This window comes from Branchiostoma floridae, chromosome 14 (genome assembly GCF_000003815.2).
Source record: "Branchiostoma floridae strain S238N-H82 chromosome 14, Bfl_VNyyK, whole genome shotgun sequence".
Lineage (NCBI taxonomy): Eukaryota > Metazoa > Chordata > Leptocardii > Amphioxiformes > Branchiostomatidae > Branchiostoma > Branchiostoma floridae.
Genome location: NC_049992.1, coordinates 817221 through 839417, shown reverse-complemented (window position 1 = coordinate 839417; position 22197 = coordinate 817221). Strand labels below are relative to the sequence as shown.

Sequence of the window (22197 nt, the reverse complement as noted above, 5' to 3'; positions counted from 1 at the left end):
TTTGGGACATTCTTAGAACAGTCGTGAGTGTGTCGTATAAAATCGTCAAACCCAACTTCATAGAGTGGCCGGAGCTGGAGACGTGATTTGGGAGGATTCTCCGGTCACATAAATCGTACGACAGACTTGGGACAGATTGAGAACTTCGTGAACAGTCGTGATTGTGTCGTATAGAATCGTGAGACCGAACCGAATTGGAAACTTAATTTGTGAGGTTTCCCCGGTCACCTAAGCCGTGCGACAGGTTTAGGACATTCTTAGAACAGTCGTGATTGAGTCGTATAAAATCATCAAACCCAACTTCATAGAGTGGCCCGAGCTGGAGACGTGATTTGGGAGGTTTTTCTGGTCACAAAAGGCGTAAGACAGGCTTACGACAGGCTTGCGACAGGTTTGGGACATTCTTAGAACAGTCGTGAGTGTGTCGTATAAAATCGTCAAACCCAACTTCATAGAGTGGCCCGAGCTGGAGACGTGATTTGGGAGGTTTTTCTGGTCACATGAGTCGTGCGACAGGTTTGCGACATTCTTAGAACAGTCGGGATTGTGTCGTGCAAAGTCGTGACCAGAGTTTTGTGAGGATTTCCCGGTCACGAGCCGTACGGATACTTGCGACTCTCTTAGAACAGACGGGATGGTCATATAAAAGCGTGAACCCGAACTTTATCGGGTGGCCAGAGCTGCAAACTTGATTTGTGAGGATTCCCCCGTTATATAAGTCGTGCGACAGGTTTGCGACGGATCGAGGACATCCTGAGGACAGTCGTGAAGGTGTCGGCGTCGGTCTTGCGACTTCATCGAGAGGTCGGAGTTATACGTTAGAACCCTGATTTCTCAAAGATTGGTCACATACGTCATAGGACAGGTTTGAAACAAATTGAAGACATTCTGGCGACTGGGTATGTAGTACAAACTCAAAATCCTAGGACGAAAACGTCGTGGGACGAATGTGACCGCGATCCCACATAAGGGGCAGGGAGATCCGATACATGCTGCCCTCTAATTTCGCAAGGCTATTTACGTGGGATATCAATGGAGCTGGCTTTCGTAGGGGTACATGTATTCAGGGCTCGAAATACCACCTGCATATGCAGATCAGTGCGGGTAATATTGGAGCTGTGCATGCAGGTATTTCTGGTATCTATCTGCACCTAACCTGCACTGGTCCATGTACTGGGTTTTATACATAAATGTCGTATGATGTAGGTGTAAATGGATTGTTATTAGCTGCATTGACTGTTGCCACCTATCAAGTAGAAAAGAAAAAAAAAACAATTGTTGGTCAACAATTTTGGTATGATCCATACTTCCTAGATGTAGAGTGGTGCAGGTAAAATTTGTCTGGTGCAGGTAATTTTTACTGGTGCAGTATTTCGAGCCCTGTGTATGGATGTGTTTGTTGAAAGAGGTCACAGAAGAAAGAGAATGATGTTTGATAAGGAGAAGATCGAAAAAAGGAGTAGAGTGAGAACAGACCAGAAGTATCGGTGTTGTTTTTTGCAATGTGTACATACTATAGGCTCCAAACAGATCCTACGGTAGTATAAGATAGTATCAGCTTTTGATACTATCTTATACTACCGTAGGATCTGCTTAGAGATTATACATACTAGTCTAGCTTACGGACGCGTTGAGTCGGGTCAAATGACTGCCTTGATGGTAGTAATATTATCATATTATGTTGTTTCTCCACATGCTTTATTTATATTTCGTTTTATATGGAGCTGCGTTATAATATTGTACCGTACTTTCACAAGTTCAAAGTTAAATGAACCAGAGTGTGAAAAAAACATGTTTTTGTACAGAGCGTATGTACAGATTATATGATATTTGATAATAAGACCACATGCTTTGGTGTACTGTTTAGGTTTACTGTTTCATATTCTCAAAGCAGGTGTTGGAAAGCAAAATTGTGTACCGTTTTTTAGTTCCTCGTCTCTTTTGCAAACTTCCTTCCTAACGTTGTTAACTAAAACGGGAAACAAGACATTTTGACGATTTTACCTCCCAACGTCTGCTTGGAAACTATAGTTTCCATGGATGTCTTCATAGATAACACTTACGGTTACTATTTATCAAGTAAGGATCAGGTACTCAAGGTAAATAAAAGAACGCCGTAGATATCATAACTTTTGTCCCAAATGCTTCAGCAGTAACTTTTGGCTACTGTGTCGTAGGTACCGCAGAACTCTGATTTAGTGGTGATCTCTTATCCGAAATTTTTGTTTCAGGACGTAAAAAAAAGACTATTTCGTGCACAACTGGATATGATTAGACTTAGGAGACAGAACTGAAATTATGATGCCCTGATTTTCATAGACACAGACTTCAGAGAGTATCTCACGCCTCTCCGGTGGTGCCACACCACACCTTGATAAGCTGGACAGGAGCTCCCACAGTTGCCCAGGTAGCGGCCGTTGAGAATGGAGTAGCTGCACTGCCAAAACCACCAGCCGCCCTGTCCGTGCTGCTGAGAACAATGGCCGTTGCTATAGACATCATTGTCCCTGTCCACAGTGGAGAACCTCTCTCCGTTGTTGTAGGTCATGGAGTCTCCCGCGGTGCCTGAATACCCGGAAATGTGCAGCCGGTACCCGTCAGACTCACCGGACACCCTGGATCGAAAGAGACAGTCATTCCTTTCACATGGAACTTACCACCAGTCGACAATAAATGCATCCCTGGATATCCCTGCATTTGGGTCATTCGAGGTTGTATCTATTTTTATGTTTTCTTTGCGTCTCCTCGCCGGAAGTAAAGCAGAAAACCGTGACACCAATTTGCGTGTCTTGTGGAATACAAGTTTTACTTGAATCTACTTTTTCACATTCTCCTACAGCAGAGTACCGTCAGTCATTTATTCCCCATAAGGTAGTGCCGTTGGGGACCGGGCGTTAGGAGGATGCTTTTTCAAGGCCTTCTTTCTCCTGTGTATGTAGATATCATGTATTCCCATAGAACTTCGGGCCTGTAATGTCTGTTCAGGATCCTGAATGTGAGAAGTACGAACATAAATGTGATGTACTTGGCGAATGCGTGCTTCCCTTTCCAATGCTGAAAATCAATTGTACAAATGTATTTTCTATTTCAATGGGGCGTTTTAAAATTTGATTTGTGCCCAGAATTCCCATTAGAGGATCGGAGGAGTACCAACCTAAAGGTGCTATATTCTGCGAATGTTTGATTCTCTTCCCAATCCTGAAGATCAATTCGCAGCGTATGTTTCTTCTGATTGGTCAGGAGGTGGATGTTCTCATTCCCCAGCCAGTACTCCCCGCTCTTGTTCCCAAAGCCCAGTTTGTACTCCTCCCAGGTCCGGTTGAAGGGAACCGACCCGTCCTGCCGCCGCTGGATCACAGTCCAGCCGCCTCCTGTGGGAAACACTCTTAGTTAGTTTGTAGACTGAGTTTGAATTATAACATCACAGAAGGTCTTTGCTCTGCCACTGGGACCTAGCCTAGGTACCATCCGGATAGTAGTTCGCTCCGACGTTTACATGCAGTCGCTTCTCTCCTATTCCAGAAGGGAACTTAGGAAAAACTACTACCCGGATGGTACTCAGGCTAGCTCGGACTCGGTGTTCCAGCTTGTCTTGTGCGATAATGATTATGAAAATTTATTTTTTTTTAAACTGATATATTTCATGCAGTTATGAGGTCTCCGAACTCTTGTTTTTATGTTTTTACGGTGACACTGGTTATACATTAGACAATGACACTTCTATAGAAACGACTTTACAAAGCTAAAAAGGGACTAGATAACTTACAACAACCCCCTTGTGACTTTATACGTGTACAGTACCTGCTGTCTCCATGTCACAGTAGGCCTGCACACCGGACGGGAGGGAGCCGAGTGGGTAGACTCCACTGGTCGTCTGTCCGGAGGCTTTATATGCAGCACAGTCCGCCTTGAGCTCTGAGAATGGTAAGTATCAGTAAAAATGAAGCCAATGTAAAGATTGGGATTTCTAGTTACACTTTAGAATTTAATCAATGAGCAATCCCAAGCACAAGAATATTATTCACATATTACTGGCAAATATAATGGCAACACGCGCAAACACACACACACACATGTCATACATACATAGTAGTGAAGCAATATGAAATCTCTTACCTTGTGCATCTCCAGATGACCCCGCTACAGTGGTTGATGCCAGTCCGACTTGTGTGACTCTCGGGTTTGCTGTAGTTTCCGCACCTTGAGGGGAAGGCCCCATCTCGCTGCAGCACTGGTGTATCAGGCAGAAACGGTAATGACTGATTGAGACATTTCATTTCTCTGTGGAGAATTTCGGCCTCTCACAGCATCACTGGTGTCTCATGGTCAAACGTTATACAACAGGTGCAGAAGCAGGTGTTAGTGTCTTAAAGCCCAATTTTTTCTGAATACGAAATCAACCAAGTTCGTTTCATCCCAGATCTGCACATAATCATCCCAGATCGAAAATTTAGTACTAAAACAAAACAACCCACCACGAGGCATCATGTATGTTGTGTGATGAAAATAGTGCAGTGCAGTGTTACATTTGGGATACTTCAGATATAGGTAATTTTTTCGCTCAAAACAAGAAAACAAATGAACCGATTTTACTCACACAAACTAAAACATCAGGTACTCAAATGGGGAACTGAAGAATCACAACAAATACGTAATCCAAACCAACTTGTTCCGCGTCAGGTCATAGGTTAAGAGGTCATTGATAACGTTTAGAAAGTCAGAGGGTCAATTGACCTGTTTCAGCCGGGGCTACCTATTTTTTAGGTAGTTGGCAACTCAAACAGACCAAACAAGATACGACGAAGACGACTTTAACATTTACCAAACCGATTGTTTAGGAGGTTTACACTAGTTTGGTACAAAATCCCCAATAGACGTTTCTGTTATCAGCAGGAAGCAAGCTTCCGTAACTGCTGGCTCGGACAAGGAAGACTTCCTCCTCCACAGTTAATATTCTCAGTTCTTCTCATCCGCGCTGTATGTTATGGAACGTGTACTACATTAATACCATAGATGAAGGCTTTCCAATCAAATGTGATTGAAACACACAAAATGGAGACCGTCCAACAATACGTATACACGCAAGCAACAGAGATTTGGCTACTTCCTTGTCACGGGATCAAATGGGCATTTCCGGAGTATTTCCAGCCTTAGATTCAATGAAGGTCTGCTCATGGTTGAGCAAGTTAAAAGGGCATAAATCATACATTTCGACGGTGCGACAAATATACATCTTCCATCTCTTTCTTAATTGTCAAGAAGTGAAATGCCTTAACTACTCTGAGAGGTGAAAACACGGTTCCTTACCTGGGTTTGGAGACGCGCTTCTAGTTTTTGTATCTGCCGTGTCAGGTTCTGTTCCAGCTGTGCGCCCCTGACTTTCTCCCCCGACAGTTCATCAGACAAACTGTCCACCCTGGACAGCAGTGTTTCCACCAGCGACGACAGGCGATCCACTTCATTTTTCAGGCGGCCCGTTTCCTCCTTGGTCTCTGTGAGCTGACTCTCGAGTGCCTCGGTGTTGGCAGTCGAGATGATTATACTGGTGTCCTGGGCTCGGGAAGGAAAACTACTGGACAGAAGGAAAGCCGCGAGAAGCAAGACATTCGCCATCTTGAAACTGATGGGCTGAGTAAACTAATAGCAGATAACGCGCTCCTAGTACAGGGCTGAACGACCGCCAGCTAAGGAGGAACTAATGTCAAAGCGTGTCAGGCTGAATTTGGCTGCCGGAAACACGGCAAGGAGCCAAGTTCATTTGGTGTCACGCAGCTTTAGGCCTAAGAAAAACATGGGGTGTTTCCGATTAGGGGTATGAGAGAGAAAGGAGGAGAACACGTCGGCAAATGATTCTACACCGTTTTCATCACTCAGATTGTGAGGGGTAAGGTTATGGCCACCTAATCACGATGGCGTCCCTTATACCCCTGTCACATTTGGCGAAAATCGATCGGACGACGATTCTGCGGCGATCACCCGAGCCTTTCTGATAATAATAACTTTATTGCACAACAATTGTACAAGGTACAAAGTATGGCTTATATGTGACAGGGACGGTTTTCAGGTGCGCTACCCTCTGTCAATATCAAATATGACCGATCTTCCATCGATACGCTCAAAGATCGTGGGTAATGTGACAGGGGTATAACTCAGATTGTAAGGGGTGAGGTTGTGGCGACTTTCATCTCGATCTACGTCAGGAATAGCTACCGATGTTGGAACTATACGTCAGATCAAGAAAGACAAGAGAGTCTGCTGCAGACTTCTTCCTTCCTCCACCCGTCCTAGTCTTCCACACACTCATCTGATACATGGGTTCTAAGACCCTCCTTATATATTGTCTATACGCCTACACATCAATCTCTCAGAATTGTAAATTGTTTCACTATGTTGTCATTGTGACTCATTTCCTCAGTCATTTCTAAGATGTTACAGGACAGTCCCCAAATATGTATGGTGAGACGTACAAGAAAGACCGACGAAATGTCATTAGTACTTTTCAAGGGTCATTACTCACGGCTGTCATCAGGACGCCGACTCTTGCCCACTCCTTCTCAGAAGAGGTCCGGGAAATGTGGCCAATACTCTTCTAGACTAGAGTTGAGATGAACATATAAAATACAACACGGCGTATTCCGTATCACCCGAGGTACCAGGCCGACCGCGGGGCGGATCGCCCGAAGGCCGGAGGGTGATCCGACCCGCGGTAGGGCTGGGACCAAGGGTGATGCAGAATACAAGTTGTGTTTTATTTATGTCATACCCACCTGAGAAAACACATATTTCGATGCGAAATGTACCAGAAGTTGAGAAAATGTTATGTCCTCAAAAAACAGCAATTCTAAGGTCCGAATCCGATATTCGAATCTTCAACCGTGCCGTATTCGGTCCGTGCGAAATAGTTCGATTTACTCGAAGGAGGCCTGTGTGATACAACTTTAGAACCTGTGTGATACGGAAGTTATCACACGGTCCGGAACGTCAAATCGCAAATTCTATGTCCTTTGCTGGCGGTGAACAATACCGGCCCACCCCGAGGCTAAAGTGGACAGGTTTTTGCTTGGGTTGGTCGGGTAACCAAAGTCACATGTTCTTCATAGGACCAATGAGTTTAAAAAGCATTAACCTCCTTGATAGGACTTATTTCCTTTTGAAAGAAATATATAAAATGCTAGAATTTCCCAAACTAATACCCTCATCAAATAATAATGATCAACTTTTCGAGAGATATAAAAGTTTCTAATGTCCTCATTTGCATACATTTTATCAGTTGATCATTTTTTGTACCAAAATACATTTTTCATTTGTTTATTTATTACAGGTATGAAGTCTTCAGACCTTATCTTAAGAATGATATTGTAGCTATTGTTAAAAACGACCTTCACAATCTTTATGCCATGATCACATTTCCAAACCGGGGCCCGGCCGGGCTGTTTGCACGAACGAAAAAAAAAATGCTTACGACTGCGTCGACCTTATACCCTTGGGGCAACCTTGCTCACTTCACTCAGGTGTACATGAGTACCTAGCTTCGGCTTGGGCCGACTCTCGAATAGGTCCCGTATTTGGGGACAGCCACACCTAGAGCACGTAAAAGAATACACCACATTTATCGAAGAGATTAGGAGTCCGTCCCGGTTCCTGTGAATAAATCTTCCCGGGTATGCAGCTTGTATTCTTCACTTCTACCAACGGTGAGGAAATACTGTAAATGCAGAAATGTTCGCGGTGGTTTAATGTTCGCGGTTTTCGCGCTGGCCACTTCACCGCGAATTTAAAACCACCGCAAACATTTTTCCATGGCAGTAAGAGATTACCGTGCATAGTGCCGCCGCGAACTTAAAACCACCGCGAAAAGTTCTTCTTCCCGCTAACGCAAAATTAAATCCCCGCGAACTTAAATGCATTAACAGTACCTCCTCTGATTAATCAATAAATTTTTACCTTGTAACAAAATTCTACATATATGGAAATTAATAGACTCTAGCTCTTGTTCTTTCTGTCATGACGATGTAGAATCCTATGTTCATATTTTCTGGGAGTGTCCGCATGTAGTATCATTTTGGAATGATGTAAAAAATTGGTTGAAAGTAGAAACTTCTATAGAGTGTTACCTAAATTCCTTTATTATCATATTTGGAGATACATGTAACGGTGCGCCCCCCCCCCTGAAAAATTTGATTATTTTGTTAGGCAAAGTTTTCATTTCAAGCAAATTTAATTTCAAGCAAATGCGATGATAATCATACTTGTCTAAGCACCTGGCTAACATTTCTGCAATTCATTTATGTACATTGGAAAAGGGCTGACTGAAATCACACAAATTCACATAATAAAGCTGCTCAGACAAAAAAAAAAAAAAAATTCCTCCTCTGACCGGCTGACTCTCCTGGCGTACTATTGACTCTTTGTCGAATTTCTACAATTAGACCACCGATCCGCGGAGCCTGGTAGAGGCTACTCTTCACTACAAACCTGATGTGTTACGGGTATGCAATAAAAAAAGTCGGTTCTAGCCTCGCTCCAAATCCGACTTCAAAACTCGCACCACGAAAGTGACCGCACATGGTAGACTTTCAACACCAGTGTTTGGTAACCAAGACCATGTACCGATGTTAGTTAGAACCATGGGTATGAAAAACACCAACACAGGGCTCGAAATATCACCTGCATATGCAGGTTAGTGCAGTTAAAATTGGAGCTGTGCAGGTATTTCTGGCGTCTCCCTGCACCTAACATGCACTGGTCCATAAACTGGGGTTTATACATAATGTCCTATGATGTAGGTGTATATGGATTGTTATTACATGTAGCTGCATTGACTGTAACCACCTATAATGTATTAGACAAAACAAAAATAGCAATTATGGTTCCTGAACAATTTTGGTATGATTCATAATTCCTAAATTCAGAGTGGCGCAGGTAAAATTTGTCTGGTGCAGGTAATTTTCAAAGTATTTCGAGCCCTGCAACAGCTGGCATTGTTTTACACAGGGGGTACTGACAGAGGCTCATTCAAGTAGCGTGGTGAACATCAGTGAACTTTAATGAACAAAATGGCAACACTGTCAACCAAACTAACAAAACAGGAAAATGCTACATTTTACAAAATGCTACACATTAATGTTAAAAGAACATTAAAGTTGCTTTCATTTGTCTGTAAGTAAACTGAAGCAATGACAAGGTATGACAAACCTTAACCAACAGTGCTTTGAAAAATGCTACAAGTACAAAATGCTACAGATTAATGTTGCAACAAACATTGGCTGTCTCTAAGTTAAGTCATGAGAAGACAAAAATAGTAAACAAAAATTGTAAACAAAAAAATGAAAAGATCTTACAAATCAACTAAATGTGTAAGTTAAATGAAAAAAAAAGAACTAGTTTTTCCACATCTTCCCCATTTTTGTCTATATCATCTTCTTTTTTACTTTTCAAAAAGTTTTAAACGTGTTTTTTTTTCTTTTTCTTAATTCTATGACAAATGAAAATAAGCATCACTTAGCGCCTGTTCAGCTTTCGGATGAATGGGTATGACGTCTCATTTATTTTACAAGCTGTGCCGGAGGCGTTATCTCAATGTAGTGACATCCAGATAGACAGGAAAGTTTACCGTTCTTATCTTGTCTGTGGTCGTTCCAGAAGGGATATGTGTTAGCTGTCTTAGATTTTTTTAAACGTCAGCTGCTTGGATCTTCCTTCCCTTCACACAATCTCCAAACAGAGATTGGAACTTGAGTCGTTAACATCGTCTACCTCTTTTTCGATCCCGTCTTACATACCTCTTCTGGCAAGTTGTTCACCCTAGTAGTAAACAAAAACTGTAAACAAAAAATGAAAAGATCTTACAAATCAACTAAATGTGTAAGTTAAATAAAAAAAAACTAAATTTCAACAGACAAAAATTAAAGAACTAGTCTATGCATGAACTATAGATCTAATTTTTTCCACATCTTCCCCATTTTTGTCTATATCATCATTTTTAATTTTCAAAAAGTTTTAAACATGTTTTCATTTTCTTCTTAATTTTATAACTAATGAAAAGTAAAGTCTCCATAACTAGTATTAACTACCACAAGCCTTGGAGGCTGCAGTACATTTGAGAACCGCATGAGGCAATGATGTCAAATAAAATCAAAAGAGAAGTACCAATGCAGCGGCAGTAATCCTGAGGTTTATACACTTCAGATATTTGGGTGTTCAAAACAATATTGAGAAGGCCTCTGTAACATTTTATGTGGCAGCTTTGTGACACCTGATGGACTTACGAGAGTTGATATCGATGTTATCAATTAACGATCAAGATACTTTCTTTCTTTATTCTTTATTCCAGGTGCAAAACCCATAGGTACACAAAAGATACATATACTAGTACATTAAAACATCTATCTGTACAATAAGCCATAGCAGTTGCGGAAAAAAGTGTTTCTGTAGTACATGTCTGAAGATAGCAAGTGCTTGACAATAGTGTTATTGGAGGACATTAATCTTTGTAAGAAAGAATAACAAACCCTCCTTCGCCTTGATTCAAAACTGTCAGTCGAATGGTACACAATACTCGACGTGAGTAAAACAGTAGTATAGCTGAAGCTATAGGCATGATTATTTCTGTCCATTCTAGTTTAGGCTAACTGCAATCAATGGCATCTTTACCACAGAACGCCCCGGGCGACCTGTACCCAACTCGCCGGGCAGGTTGTGCTCAGCGCCCCGTGTAATCTCGCGCATAGAGACCGCTGGTACGGGTTACTAGGGGTTACAGGTGGGCAGATTTCTTACCTGGTAGCGTTAGAAATCATAAAGACGCGTTGCCTACCGACACTACAGGTACAAGTAGGACAGGTGCGTCTGATCTTTGTTTTGAGACGGTACTAAAGTAGGTGTCATTTTATTGTGCTTTACGATAGGATTCTAAGTATGTTGTGCCGTGTTGCATGCAGACCATGTTTGACTAGGGAAGCATGGAATATGTGTTTATATAGGAGTGGGAACTTAATGGTATTCTTGAAACGCTTGCTTTTGACGTGAAATGCGATTATATAGCATATATGTTGTAAAGTTACCGTAATACATGTACGTTTCCAGTCTTGGTATACGGGCCACCGAATGTGTGTGATTCTCAGGGAAGAGTTAGCAATACTGTACCGTAAACAGAGTAAACGCTGGTCGTTGACTCTGTCACGGTCTGTTTGTTGTTGGTTTTGTTTTCATCGTTTCCGGTAGCCGATAAGCTGGCTTTTAGGAGTAACCGTAACGCACAAAGTTGTAAAGCCTCCACCTTCTTATGGGGTTAAGGATCGTAAAATTCGCAAAAGGGGAAATATTTGGCCAGGAGAGACTGAGTCCATGCTAAGTTTAACATTCCCCTCTCTCCTGGCCAACAGAACCCTCTGTGTAAGCATGTAAGCAAGCAAGTGACCAGGTACCGCTGCGCCTGGCTAACGCATTTCACTACCCCAAGCTACGTAAAGAAGTATTGTGGCTTTAAAAAATTCCATTAAGGTAAACTTCTTCATGCCAAGGTCACATTTCCAAACTGACAGTTTGAACTGTGGAACAAATAATAAAGTTTTGCTTTCAAGAGAAACATAACGATTATACTCATGATTACTATTTGTCTTTTTTTTTACATTTTGTGTGTAACTTTGTGTTTTACATCATTTTTCGTTCCCGCACACCACAGCCGCACGCGTGCACCGGTTTGGAAATGTTGCCCTAGTCTTAAATAACTTCCTACACCCAGCCCTGACCATGCACGTCCAGCGATGAAGATGTTCCGTCGCCACCAATCACAGACCGTGCTCGTGATGACGTTATCCGTGCTCGGTGGGCTGTGGGCGTACTTCAGGCTGTCCGGAAGTGGACACGATGTAAGGTTCCTTGGAGACGGCGATGCTGCTAAAGACAGATCAGGAAACCGGACTCAAAGGTATGACGATGTTTTGGAGGAACTTGCGGGCAAATAGTAATAGTCGATTATAACAGCGACAACAAATTGAACCACATGTGTGTGCGGCCTGATCAGCTACAGTGAAGGTCTGTGAGGGTCTGTAAATATGAGAGTTGATTGCTAATTCCAATAGCATAGCCATAGGCCTATTTGGTGTAAGGGGCGAATACACACACACACAGACACACACACACACACACACACACACACAGGAGAACTCGGAATTCTGTATGTAGTTTCATATACCTCTATGTTCCCCTATACACGTGAGCACGTTTTGTCTTCTCCTCCATTCATCCGTGGACGGTACCATTTCTGATTCGGGTGTGTCCCAGGGTTCACGTCACAACACCCCCTGCGCTACAACTGGACCCCTTCGTCAGGGAGATATTGGACGATCCCGTCTTTCACAACGGTAGCGGCTTGGGCGCAAATAGCGCCGCCCATCGCCCTCCAGAGGAACTGCTTCGTATATTGGACAAGATCGACTCTCGACCATGGGCTTTCAACGGACCCGCTGTGGAGCAAATAAGGTATGTCATGTAATGATTAAATAAATAAGGCTACTGGCCAAAGTCATTCCTAGTATTGAACTGAACCTGAACGGGGGGGGGGGGGGTACAAAATTAGCCACGTTTAGGATTGTGTTCCCGCCATAAAAGCACCACCTATATGGGCTACATTATAGCCTACATACATTGTATAGCGGCGAGAAGCAGGACTCCAGTCAGCAGCTCTAAGGAAGATGACCGGGAGACACCGAAACGTAAGCAATGGGAGGACAAAGCAGGCTGTGTAAAAGCATTCTCATATATCCTATATTCTACAGACCTGGTGAAATTATTTTCGGACGCTTAGATACTGGACTCAGTCGGATCCTGTTTGGAGATTATGTTTTGTTTTTTTTGGTTATTTTTACAGAGAAACTTTCGCAAAGTTCTTTTCAACGATTTTGCATTGAAGTGCCAGTTATAGCCTCTGCGACATCCGTTAGTTTTCCGTGGCTCCCATACTCTCCGCTAACCGAAGCGTAGCTTGTCCAAATCAAGTATCCCTCCGCTCCAGTGTAGAAGACATCTCACATGTTAGGTATGGGGTAGTGTTACGTTATTGGGAGGTCCTCCACTGATCGACGGAGCTATGCTTCTAAGTGACTGAGTGATGATTTTTTTTATATCCATCTCCCTAGCATCCTCGCGTCTGCTATCGCCATCTCCTCTGTCTGTCTCCTCCTTCTGTTGTGTGTTATTCTCTATGATCCTGGCTGTATATAGGATGGGGGCATGTGATTCACCCTATCTTATTACCTGGTTTGAATATACAACTAGAATAGCGTCCAGAGGACATAAAATTTCCCCTCTTGCTTCCTCTGCCACTAGGACAGAGCTGGAAGATTCCACCCACACCCGGGAGTGGCTGGTACTCACCCAACGGAACACGCCGGCGAACACTAGCGTCAGATTCGCACACTCCAATTACAAGACTTTCTACGTCCCAGAGAGATTGTTCAAGTACCAACCAAAGGCAAGTCATACACTCATACCCCAGGACGAAACCCAGCTGTTTCGTTTTGGCAATTGTTTTCTGTCATCTCGTCTTTCGTTTTAACAATAGACTTGTCCCTACCACTCAGCCAATAAGCTGTACAGCTGTCCCAAGGACTGATATAACGTCCTTGGCTGTCCATATTTGAATTTGAGTTCTTTGCTTGAACATGTGGGACCTGAATTGCAACTTCCAGAAAACCATGACTGTAACCAAACACCAAACACAAAACACGGCATCTTATGAAATGCCTTTGCATTGGTAACTTCAAACGACGACATGCTTATTTCTTTTCTTCCTTTCTATCATTTGTGTTCCTCGTTCTTCCTTACTTCTTTATCAATTTATCAATAAATTTATCTATATTACCTGTAGGAAATGCCGTTTGCCACTACCCGGTACAACCAGTGCAGTATAGTGGGAAACAGCGGGATCCTCGTCAACAGTGGCTGTGGGCACAGAATCAACCAGGCTGATTTCGTCATCAGGTAGGTAGGGATAAACAAACCAAAACAACTTCAAAGTTAACAAAATTTTCTTTATTTTTTTGTACTAGAACTGTATTGAGTTGTTGTGAAAGTTGCCATATATCGTATCATAAAAATTGTTGAGCAGCAAGTTACTTCTATCATTATATAGTTATTACTGAATGCACAAATAGAAGTATAAATGGTAACTATTCATATATCTTTTTTAATCGTAGATCTTGGAATATAACTGTTATCACAATTTTGTTGATAATGCTTTCGTTTCAAAACATTGCAATATCCAACAATGGACATTGTTTTGACTACCAGCGGCAAAAAATGTCAAAAATCACACCTGGAGAGAAGGATAAGTGCCTTTACAACCTGTCTAAATATTTTGCATTAAAACGATTTTGCATAGAAGATCCTCAGCTTTGTCAATGAAGTTTATGAAGTTTGACCACTTTGAACAGCGACCAACGCCAGCGCCTTTAAGGCCAGCTGCTAAAGCTGAAGATTGGATGTCAATTTGCATAGAAAAAAACATCTAGGTAGAAATTACGTAATACATATGCATGTGTACCAAATGAATCAAGAAACTCGTGTAGAGAATCTATTACGTCAAACTCAACTTAACAATCTTGTACTTGATGAAACTTTTGGATTTTATTTTTGTTTTCTTGTTAAGGTTCAACTTCCCACCGGTTCTGACGCGGTTCATGAAAGACTCCGGGATCAGGACGCACCTGTTCACCTGTAACGCTGGCATCATCGACACAAAGTCAGTATAAATGTCAACAATGGTTCACCCAATCTATGTTCATTATATGTACATCGTTTGAATCATATACAGCCTTATGTATATAGCTATTGTATACACTTTTGGGGGGGGGGGGTAATATATACAGCATTCTGTAATTTAGATATCATTTGACTCTTGAGATTGTCAGTAAGCATCCACAACGTTTAACTCAATACATCTTTTCATCTACGTGTGCATCATTTGAAATCTATACAGCCTGTCTCATGTTCTGAAAACACTCGGAGGGGAAATATATCACAGCATTCCCTTATTTAAAAACGTCACATTTGAAATTGCATGTATATGTACAAAGCCATTGTCAAAGCAACCTCTGAAATTTGAGGCCGTTCCTTCCAAAACAGAACACTATCGATTAGAAATGGGTCAGTTTTTAACTTTAAAAACGTTCGATCTAACTCTGCGTCTGCAAATGTCGACAACAGCAATACTAAAACGCATATTGACTGTGTTATGATTCTGCGGTGATGCGGCGTCGTGAAATGCGATTTTTTTACAGTACTCTTCTCTCAAACGTCGGTCGGTATTTTCCGTTGCAAGTAGAACAGACAGTTTGTTCGGAGGCTAGCATGGTGCCATCGCATGTAAACTTGCATACATGATGTGCTAGCATAGAAATGTTTTGGTTGTATTGTATACGCAATAAACCGCCTTATGGTGTAACACACCGGGTCTGTACTGAACAAAAAAGATATATGTACTGTAAATGCACTTAAGTTCGCGTGGATTTAATTTCGCGGTAGCGGGAAAAAGGACTTTTCGCGGTGGATTTAAGTTAGCGGTAATACCATAGACTGCAGTCTATTACTATAATAGAAAAATGTTCGCGGTGGTTTTAAGTTTTCGCGGTGACAATTTCACCGCGAAAACCGCGAACATTAATCCACTGCGAACATTTCTGCATTCACAGTATAGTGACGATGATATGATATCATTATCTCAAACACCAGCAGGTATTTTCCGTCGCACATAGAACAGGCAGTTCTGTTCGGAGTCCGACACAAGAATCCCGTCATGCACCACGGCGACCCCCCACGGCGCGCGCAGCCCGTGTTCCTCAGACAGCAACACCCGCGCATGCGCTCTTCTTCCTGACTCCAGAAGGAGCACGCGCTTCAGACGGCTGTCCACAACCACCACGTTCCCTACCTGGTCGGTACAGCTCCTACACGGCATCGCCCCTACTTCTGTATACGTCATACGGATCAGCTGTCCGTCGCGAGAGTACACAGACAAGTTGGAGCTACCCTCCATAGAGATGATTATCTGTCCCTTCTTGTCCACGCTAATTCCCGCGGGTGCACCTACGATAGAGAACTTGTTGTAGGAGGCACCACTCGATAGGTATATACCAACTTCTCTAACGTCCTTGTCGGCGACGATCACAGCATTGTCGTTTGGATCTACTGCAATGTACCTCGGTTTGGCAACCATGTCCCGCCCAAACTGACCACAGTAGTTCCCGTTTGTCGAGAATTGCCGTATCACGTTGTGCTGGACGTCCGTCACGTACACGGAATCGTTGCTATTGGCAACGTCGTGAGGTTGCCATGACGACTGGCTCAGCATGAGCAGATCCCAGAACGACCAACCGATGGAGAAGCTTCGACAGGAGGCGAACAGCCCGCCAGTTAGGCCACCGCTTTCGAGAGCCTGGACACGCTTGTTTCCACTGTCCACTACAAAACAGCACGAGCCCGAGGTACACACGCCCTGTGGCGTTTTAAACTCGCCGTCCCTACCTCCTGTTCTACCAATCCGGTGGACAGTGAAGTCTACCTCTTTTGGCACGTTGTTTTTGTTTCCCTGGTCTTTCTCTTTGTCCTGTTTTCTTCGCCTTTCGTCTCCGTCATCTTTTGTGTCTGTTGACAGCTTCAATCTTCCCAACTGAATGTTTCCATACACTGTTTCCGACGGCACGAATTTCAGTCCGATAGAAACGTCATCTGACAATGGCACAGCAGCTAAGGCCTTCCTAGTGTCTACTAGTAGAGCTGATTCTAGTGATGTTGTAATGGCCATCATGGCTTGTATGTCTTTCTTTTCCATAGCCTCGCCAGCTAAGTGAATACCATTCACTAACTGATCCATTATCTGTATAAGTCTCTGCTTACAGCCAGCGAATCCCTGCGACTTGTCCGCATGTTTCTGTTCCACTTCGTGTCGAAGCTCCCTTTCTTTGGCATCGATGTTGGCGATTGTGGCCTCCCTCGTTTCTATGATTTTTGCAACGATTTCGCCTCTTTGGGAGTCAAGATCAGATTCTACTTTTTCCACCGTCTCTATGGCTTCCACACACTGCATGGCGTGCTTCTGGCAGGCTCGCACGACATTTTCAACCTCTGCTGTTTTCTGTTGCAAAACGTCCGACACAAGAGTCATCGGGTGGCCCCTATGGGTGGACGCTACGCATTCGCCACACACAAGCACATCACAACGGTCACACAAGAAAATAACCTCCTTTTCTGGGTGTATCCTACAAATATCTCCGTCTTTTCTGTCAGCATTCGCTGTAGAAGCCGGTTTTGAGGCCTGGGCGATGTTAGAAATCCAGAAATTGTGCGGAAGACCTTTGACCCCTTGAGAGGGAAGGGCGGTTTCGTGTCTGCATGTTGGACACTCAAGGGTCCGTTTGTTGGCGGAGAAGTCTTGAAGACAGCCGTGACAGAAGGTGTGAAGACACTGGAGGCTTCTCGGCTTGCGCTGGTCGGAGTCAAACGTCTCCAGGCATATCGGGCACGTTAGGAGGTCCACTTCTTCGGGTTCGCCGATGTGAAACTTTTCCCGAGCGGCCATCATGTTTTGGCACTATATAGACTATACCATATGCGGAATATAGATAGGAGTTACAATGTTCAGAACAACAGATATGCAATACTTTTTGAGAGTAATTGCCCCTAAAGATATACTTGTTATAACGGTAGCTACTGTTATACTATAATTATACTATAATAATGTATTATCAAGTCTTTATCTTAAACTAAAATTGCAATTGCGGACCCTATAAATATTTTGGTTTCGTCTATTCAATGTTTACCTTTGACCCGTACCAAGGCATTTCCGGGTTCCAGGCAAGATCACGCACAACAACAGTTTTGGCGATGTTTTCCCCCCGGATTTTGCTCTGAAATCAACCATTTCTTAGCGTTTCTTGAAACCGTAAGGTATAAGTGGTGTAGAAAAGTATTGAGCTTGATTTCAACCTACGCGTAGCTCTAAAACTCTAAAGCTCTAAAGATGCAAGAGTCAAGACCACTTCGCTGGCTGGGCGTAGCCGCATAGTCTTTCACTGTCACACCAGGACGAAGGATTACTAACAGAGGAAGCTACAACGATCTACAACAGTCGGACGTCTGCTTTTACTACTGCAACATCTACTACTACTACTACTGCTACTACTGCTACTACTACTACTACTACTACTTCTGCTATCACTTCTACTCAACTCTGCTCTACTGAAAGTGCGGGTGTCAGTTTCCGAGGAAAAACTCGTGACTGAAGTTCTCAAATTTCAGCGACTCTCCAGGGGTTGATTGACCATGGGGGACGATTCTTGCGGTGGTGGAGGGGGTTTCAGCGACAATGGAGGGGGAGGTTTCAGTAGTGGTGGAGGGGGTTTCGGCGACACCGGAGGGGGGTTCAGCGGTGGAGGGGGTTTCAGCGACAGTGGAGGGGGTTTCAGCGACAGTGGAGGGGGTTTCAGTAGCGGTGGAGGGGGTTTCAATAGTTGTGGTGATGGAGGCGGTTTCAGTTCCGACACGGGCGCGGGGTTCGGCCACGATAGCCACCACGCCAGCGGCGGGTTTCACCACGGAATACACCACGGTCATCATGGCATCGGAGGTCCTGGGTTCAACTCCCACCACCCGCCGCACCACGTGCCAGCAGTCGGCGGCGGCACGAGTTTCTACTCCGGCCCCGCGTTCGGAGGAGCAAGCCCCGGTGCGGCAGCAGCTTGTCCCGTCTTGTTCGCTGCGTTCTTCCTGATAGCCGGTATCAGCATGACAGCGTCCGGGGTGGCATCTAGTCCCGTCTTCGGCTTCAGCCCTCTGCTGGTGATCGGACCCATCTTCCTGTGCCTCGGCTTCATGCTCTGCACCGTCGGCTGCGTCTGCTACCGGCGCCGCCAACAGGTGGGGTAAAATCTTAAAAACTTATTATTTCATATTTCATTATAAGCACGTTCGCGGTTCAAAGTATGCATGTACAGCAGCAGGAATTTTTGGTGATTAAGTTGTGAACAGTTCTTGCCTTGACAATTGTTTGAGTGAGTGTGTGTGTGAGAGTGAATGAGTGAGTTAGTGTGAGTGAGTGAGTGAGAGAGAGTGAGTGAGAGAGAGTGAGTGAGTGAGAGTGAGTGAATGTGAGTGAGTGATGTGAGTGAGTGGTTGAGTGTTAGAGTGAGTGAGTGAGTGAGTGAGTGAGTGAGTGATGGGAGTAACCATCACATGTGTAACCCACCCACAGGAAGCAGAGACAGCCAGACAGCGGTATGTGTGTGTGTCTGTGAGTGAGTGAGTGAGAGAGTGAGTGAGAGAGTGAGTAAGTGAGCAAGCAAGCCAGTGATGAGTGAGCGAGCGAGCGATGAGTGATGAGTGAGTGATGAGTGAGCGAGCGAGCGTGCGTGTGTGCGTGCTTGCGTGCGTGCCTGAGTGAGTGAGTGAGAGCGAGCGAGCGAGCGTGCGTGCGTGAGAGCGAGCGTGCGTGCGTGAGAGCGAGCGCGAGCAAGCGAGCGAGTGAGTGAGAGCGAGCGAGAGGGAGGGAGTGAGCGAGCGAGTGAGCGAGAGTGAGTGAGTAAGTAAGCGAGTGAGTGAGCGAGTAAGTGAGTGAGTGAGTGAGTAAGTAAGCGAGTGAGTGAGCGAGTGAGTGAAGAGAGTAACCATCACATGTGTACCCACCGACAGGAGGCAGAGACCGCCAGACAAAGTGGACAGCCGATGGTCCAGGTGGTGACGTCAGCCGGCGCACCCCAGCCCGGCCCGGCGGGACAGACCGTCATGATGCACCCCACCACCGTCATTGGCCCCACCGCGGGGGCAGGGGCCGTACCCAACCCCACCGGTCCCCCGCAACCCTACCCGGCATATCCCCCAACGTCGTAAGTACTATATTTGTTTCATATGGCGGGTGGTAACAAGACCTGTTTTTGGCTGGGACAAAAACAGTAATTTTTTCAATTGTAGTGCTTAAAATTTAATTTCATACATTTCAAAAGTATACTGTGTGTGTGTGTTCGAACATCAGACCTTGTAGTTCCTGACGGCCAGTTTAAACTAATGAGCTATTTCCATTGCCTTAAAACTTTGAAGTGAATTTTTTTTTCAAAAATAGATCTGGCAATGAGATATGTTTTATTCAGTGTTGCGCCATTAATGTTTTGTTCCATCTGTTCTATCACAGTATGCCTGCAGGGTACCCACCGGCGGGTCAGCCCCCCTACCCCCCAGCAGCAGCCCCCCCACCCACGGGATACCCCCCTCCTGGGCAGCCGCCGTACCCCTCTGCGGGTGCCCCACCACCCCCCACGGGCGGACAGCCACCCCCCACGGGATACCCTCCCTACGGCACCGCACCAGGGCAGGGGGCGCCCGATATCGCCCCTCCCCCCTCATACAACGAAGTCACCAAAGAAGAGAAGAACTGAGACACAGAGGAACTAACCAGTGTTTTTTTTTTAAATGATAGGCCTGTTCACTGTTTAAACTGTGCATGTGCAGTAGGATGCGTTGTGGGTAATATGTCAAAGGTAAAGGCCCCTATAACTTGTGAACAGATCTTGTCTAGACCATGCTTTTTATGTGTACAGATATGATTTGTTTGTTTTTTTCGTCTCAGCTTTGACATACTACCCACATTGCATCTGCATATGCATGAACCTTTTAACTGGCTTATTTTGTGTTAATCTGTGGATGGAATTTTTCTGAGTGCCATCTATGCACAGAAAAGTGTAGAAAATATGGTGTTCATGTTCAAGATACTTTTCTATGGGACACAACAAACAAACAAACAATGGGAATTTTATCGTCAAATTGTATTGTATATTCTTAAAAGCCTTAAAAAACTGTAATTTTTCTGTACTTCAAAATATAACAGAGATGACCAAAGGGCTTTCTCTACACACAACCATGTGACAGAAAACACGAACAGTGAGTTTAAAATCAATTTTGTATACAAGAGTGTTCAAAGAACAAGTCAGTTGATGCATGCATTACAGAGAGTGTCAAGTGTAAAGACACATCAAATTTCATACTTTTAAAAAAGTTTTAGTTGTAGCTGTGGGCCTGTGGCCCAAGAAGATGTTCTCAAATGTCTTTTTGTTTTGTTTTATCACATTTTTTTTATTCTGTAGATAATATACATTTATTTTTCACCACTAAATATATGATGTACATGTATTTTATATATGTATTTTTTATATGTATTTTTATCCCTTGCATGTGCATTTAGTTTTTGTGTGATACCTAATTGTAACTGTAACAACATCTCTTCTTAAGTCAGAAACATCATGATTGAGAACAGCTCAATTGTTCCCCATAAGACAAAAAGTAGGGGAGAGAGAGGCAGTCGGATATGTATTTTTTCTGAGTTCGCATGTTAAAGTATTATACTGGTGTGATGCGTTCTGTGGACAAATGTATCAAGGGTAGCTTTCCGTATACTTCCGGGACTTTATACCCTAAACGTGTTGTTCTTATGGGTGACTTCGTTACTGAGTTGTATTTGTCTTGATATCTATGGTGCTTAACACAATCCGTATGTTGCAAAAGAAACTTACAAACCTTTAGACACAACCAACATTTTATACAGCGTAGATAATAATCTTTATTTGCCTTTCGTCTGGTTGTATGCTATTACCAGCAAATAAACACAATTGCATGTATATGTACTGCATCCTATGTGCGTAGTTTGTTTATATTAGAGAATGCGTCCTACAATAGTAGTTGTTCTAACCTGGCTACCACTCGGGTAGAAATTCGCTCCTATGTCCGCATCTGCTACGGAATAGCAAAGAAGCGACTGTATATAGTGTATAATAAACACAAGAGAGAACGTAGCCTCCATAGCAGGCTCTCTGGACCTTTCTTTTTGCTCATAGTACACTGGCCTTTTTGTACTGGGTCGCTTGTACTGTCGGCCCTTACTACTATCCGGATGGTACCCAGGCTATAGCTGTTAACGTTCAGGATTGCATCGCACATTATTTTTCAATCCTAAAATCAGGGATCATTGGGCCTTATTAAGGTACTGTTCACTCCTGGGCGTACATAGAACAGGCAATGTTGTGCCGAATCAGACACAGCAACACCGTCGCACAGTAGGGCCACCCCACAAGGCTCGCTCAGTCCGTCTTCTCTGGACAGCAGAGTCCCGACAAACCGTCTCTGGGGATCGAACATCACGACTCTGGAGTTTCT

At 43.9% G+C, this 22197-nt stretch overlaps 3 protein-coding genes across 3 annotated transcripts; 1 reads left to right on the top strand and 2 right to left on the bottom strand.

The window, feature by feature from the left end:
• Window positions 1-2011: 2011 nt before the first annotated feature.
• Window positions 2012-5672, bottom strand: LOC118430453 (microfibril-associated glycoprotein 4-like). The gene is made up of 5 exons (XM_035841329.1): window positions 5308-5672; window positions 4117-4231; window positions 3802-3915; window positions 3155-3371; window positions 2012-2615 (listed from the first exon to the last, which is right to left on the bottom strand). The coding sequence occupies exons 1-5, from the start codon at window positions 5611-5613 to the stop codon at window positions 2297-2299; spliced, it is 1071 nt and encodes a 356-aa protein (XP_035697222.1). The 5' UTR covers window positions 5614-5672; the 3' UTR covers window positions 2012-2296.
• Window positions 5673-15721: 10049 nt separating this feature from the next.
• On the bottom strand, window positions 15722-17578 carry LOC118430800 (tripartite motif-containing protein 3-like). The gene has a single exon (XM_035841823.1). It carries the CDS (start codon window positions 17576-17578, stop codon window positions 15722-15724), a length of 1857 nt encoding a protein of 618 aa, XP_035697716.1.
• A 743-nt stretch (window positions 17579-18321) lies between these two features.
• On the top strand, window positions 18322-21664 carry LOC118430799 (AT-rich interactive domain-containing protein 1B-like). The gene is made up of 3 exons (XM_035841822.1): window positions 18322-18915; window positions 19687-19880; window positions 20183-21664. The coding sequence occupies exons 1-3, from the start codon at window positions 18322-18324 to the stop codon at window positions 20424-20426; spliced, it is 1032 nt and encodes a 343-aa protein (XP_035697715.1). The 3' UTR covers window positions 20427-21664.
• The last annotated feature ends 533 nt before the right edge of the window (window positions 21665-22197 follow it).

Excerpts from the sequence above, each read along its gene's own strand:
- LOC118430799 (XM_035841822.1), top strand. The coding sequence starts at position 18,322 with ATGGGGGACGATTCTTGCGGTGGTGGAGGGGGTTTCAGCGACAATGGA. Across the intron at positions 18,916-19,686 it reads GCTACCGGCGCCGCCAACAG|GAGGCAGAGACCGCCAGACA; the intron begins GTGGGGTAAAAT and ends ACCCACCGACAG. Across the intron at positions 19,881-20,182 it reads CCGGCATATCCCCCAACGTC|TATGCCTGCAGGGTACCCAC; the intron begins GTAAGTACTATA and ends GTTCTATCACAG.
- LOC118430800 (XM_035841823.1), bottom strand. The coding sequence starts at position 17,578 with ATGGCCGCTCGGGAAAAGTTTCACATCGGCGAACCCGAAGAAGTGGAC.
- LOC118430453 (XM_035841329.1), bottom strand. The coding sequence starts at position 5,613 with ATGGCGAATGTCTTGCTTCTCGCGGCTTTCCTTCTGTCCAGTAGTTTT. Across the intron at positions 3,916-4,116 it reads GTCATCTGGAGATGCACAAG|AGCTCAAGGCGGACTGTGCT; the intron begins GTAAGAGATTTC and ends TACCATTCTCAG. Across the intron at positions 2,616-3,154 it reads GCAGAATATAGCACCTTTAG|GGTGTCCGGTGAGTCTGACG; the intron begins GTTGGTACTCCT and ends CTTTCGATCCAG.